The following is a 1,800-nucleotide window of genomic DNA, read 5'->3' as shown; positions in this document are numbered from 1 at the left end:
AAAAGTCCCACAATAGAATTGACTTGGCTATGTGCACTTCTCTTCTCTTATTATCTTATTATTATCTTAAGGAAGAGTTTCACAAAACTGCCATATGGCAAGAATTTGGAGGTTCTAGAAGAGGAGAAGGTTTGGGTAGCATTTGATTTGTTCCCAAGTAGTAACGTGGAAAAGTCTTTATGTGTGCACTGTGCCTACTACTTTAACTAGGGGAAGCTACCAGACTTGCTATCGTAAGGGCGAGTGTCATCGTTCTTTGACTCGTTTCAAGTGACAGTTGGACATCCATCCCACTACAAAACCACCAGAATCCAAAGGCCATTATCATCCACTTCATTCTCCACAGCAGCAGTACATAGAAGGGCCAGACTCTGAAAGATTAGAGTAGATGGCCTCTGCCGATAATGATGTTCAGCTTCTGAGCTTCTGGGTCAGCCCCTACGTGATGCGCGTTCAATTGGCCCTTGCTGCGAAGGCCATCGCCTACACCAGCGTCCCCCAAGAGCTTGGCCCCAACAAGAGCTCTCTCCTCCTGCAGTCCAACCCCATCCACAAGAAGGTCCCCGTGCTCCTCCACAAGGGCAAACCCGTCTCCGAATCCCTCATCATCGTAGAGTACCTCGACGAGGCCTTCCCTTCCCCTGACGGCACAGACTTGCTGCCCAAGGACCCCTACGACAAGGCCATGGCTCGTTTCTGGGCAGATTTCTGTGATAAGAAGGTAAACAATCCTTAGCTAGTTCTTCATTGAAATAGTTATGCTAAGTTGGTGGTGCGGTGTTTGTGTGGGGGGTAGGTTTTGGAGGCTGTGTTGAAGCTTATGAGGGTGCCAAGGGAGGAGTTTGGAGCAGCGATAGAGGAGAGCAAGGGTTACTTGAGCAGCTTGGAGGGGGCCTTTGCCAACAACAAGGAGTTTCCTTACTTTGGGGGCTCGGAGATCGGCTTTGTTGATGTGGTGTTGGGCCCTTTGGTGGTGGTGCTGCCTGCTTTGGAGGCTGTGGCCGGCTTTGAGTGGGATTTTGAGAAGTTGCCCCGCTTGAAGGCTTGGCTGAAGGCCTTCGGGGAGTCCCCTCCCGCAGCGTGCTTGCCAAGCCTCTCAAAGCTCACAGAGGCCGCCAAGGGTTTGAGAAAAAACCGCTTCCCAAACGAATGAAAAACCTTTCCACACGTGGGATCACAGAGAACCCTAAGCCTCACGCCTTCCCAAACGAATAAAAAAACCTTCCGCACGTGTGATCTTAGAGAACCCTAAGCCTCACGCCTTCCCAAACGAATGAAAAACCCTCCCGCACGTGTGATCCCAAGTGTAGTAGATTGTAGTGCCATCCCTGAGCAACATGTCTTCTTTCATCTTTTCAATGCGAATTTCCAGTCTAGTAAAGTGCAGTCTTTATTTGCTTTTAAAGAATATATATAAACTATTTCTACTGAGGCTTGGTTAATGTGATAATGAGTTTATTGACAAGTGTTGCCATCGTCTGGGTTTAATTACCGGAGGTGGTCAGCATGGGAAAGCCCTCTAAAGAAAGGATACTACATGGCATACATAAGGTTTTGATTATTGATCTTTGATAAAAACCCCCATGAATAGCAAAAAATCCTCTCCTTTCACGCGGCATCTTTTACTTCTCTCTCTCTCTCTCTCTCTTCCACGCATGGAAGTAAGAGGAAATGGTGGTGTTGCATGCATAATCAATTGACATTTAAAGTTCCTTGATCTTAAGCGTTAAAGGTACCCTTAATCTTAAACGATAAAGGCAATGAACATATATGGGTCCAACCTGAAATGCACAAGAGGCT

The 1,800-nt window shown here is 47.2% G+C and overlaps 1 protein-coding gene across 1 annotated transcript; it reads left to right on the top strand.

Moving 5' to 3' along the window:
* The first annotated feature begins 315 nt into the window (after positions 1–315).
* Positions 316–1,428, top strand: LOC147608323 (glutathione S-transferase U19-like). The gene is made up of 2 exons (XM_086789347.1): positions 316–721; positions 797–1,428. The coding sequence occupies exons 1-2, from the start codon at positions 389–391 to the stop codon at positions 1,151–1,153; spliced, it is 690 nt and encodes a 229-aa protein (XP_086645473.1). The 5' UTR covers positions 316–388; the 3' UTR covers positions 1,154–1,428.
* The last annotated feature ends 372 nt before the right edge of the window (positions 1,429–1,800 follow it).

The sequence above is a fragment of the Cibotium barometz genome, chromosome 53, assembly GCF_041138505.1.
Source record: "Cibotium barometz isolate CiBa-2024 chromosome 53, ASM4113850v1, whole genome shotgun sequence".
NCBI lineage: Eukaryota > Viridiplantae > Streptophyta > Polypodiopsida > Cyatheales > Cibotiaceae > Cibotium > Cibotium barometz.
The sequence above is the reverse complement of the archived record's forward strand: the minus strand, read 5'-3'. Positions and strand labels throughout refer to the sequence as shown.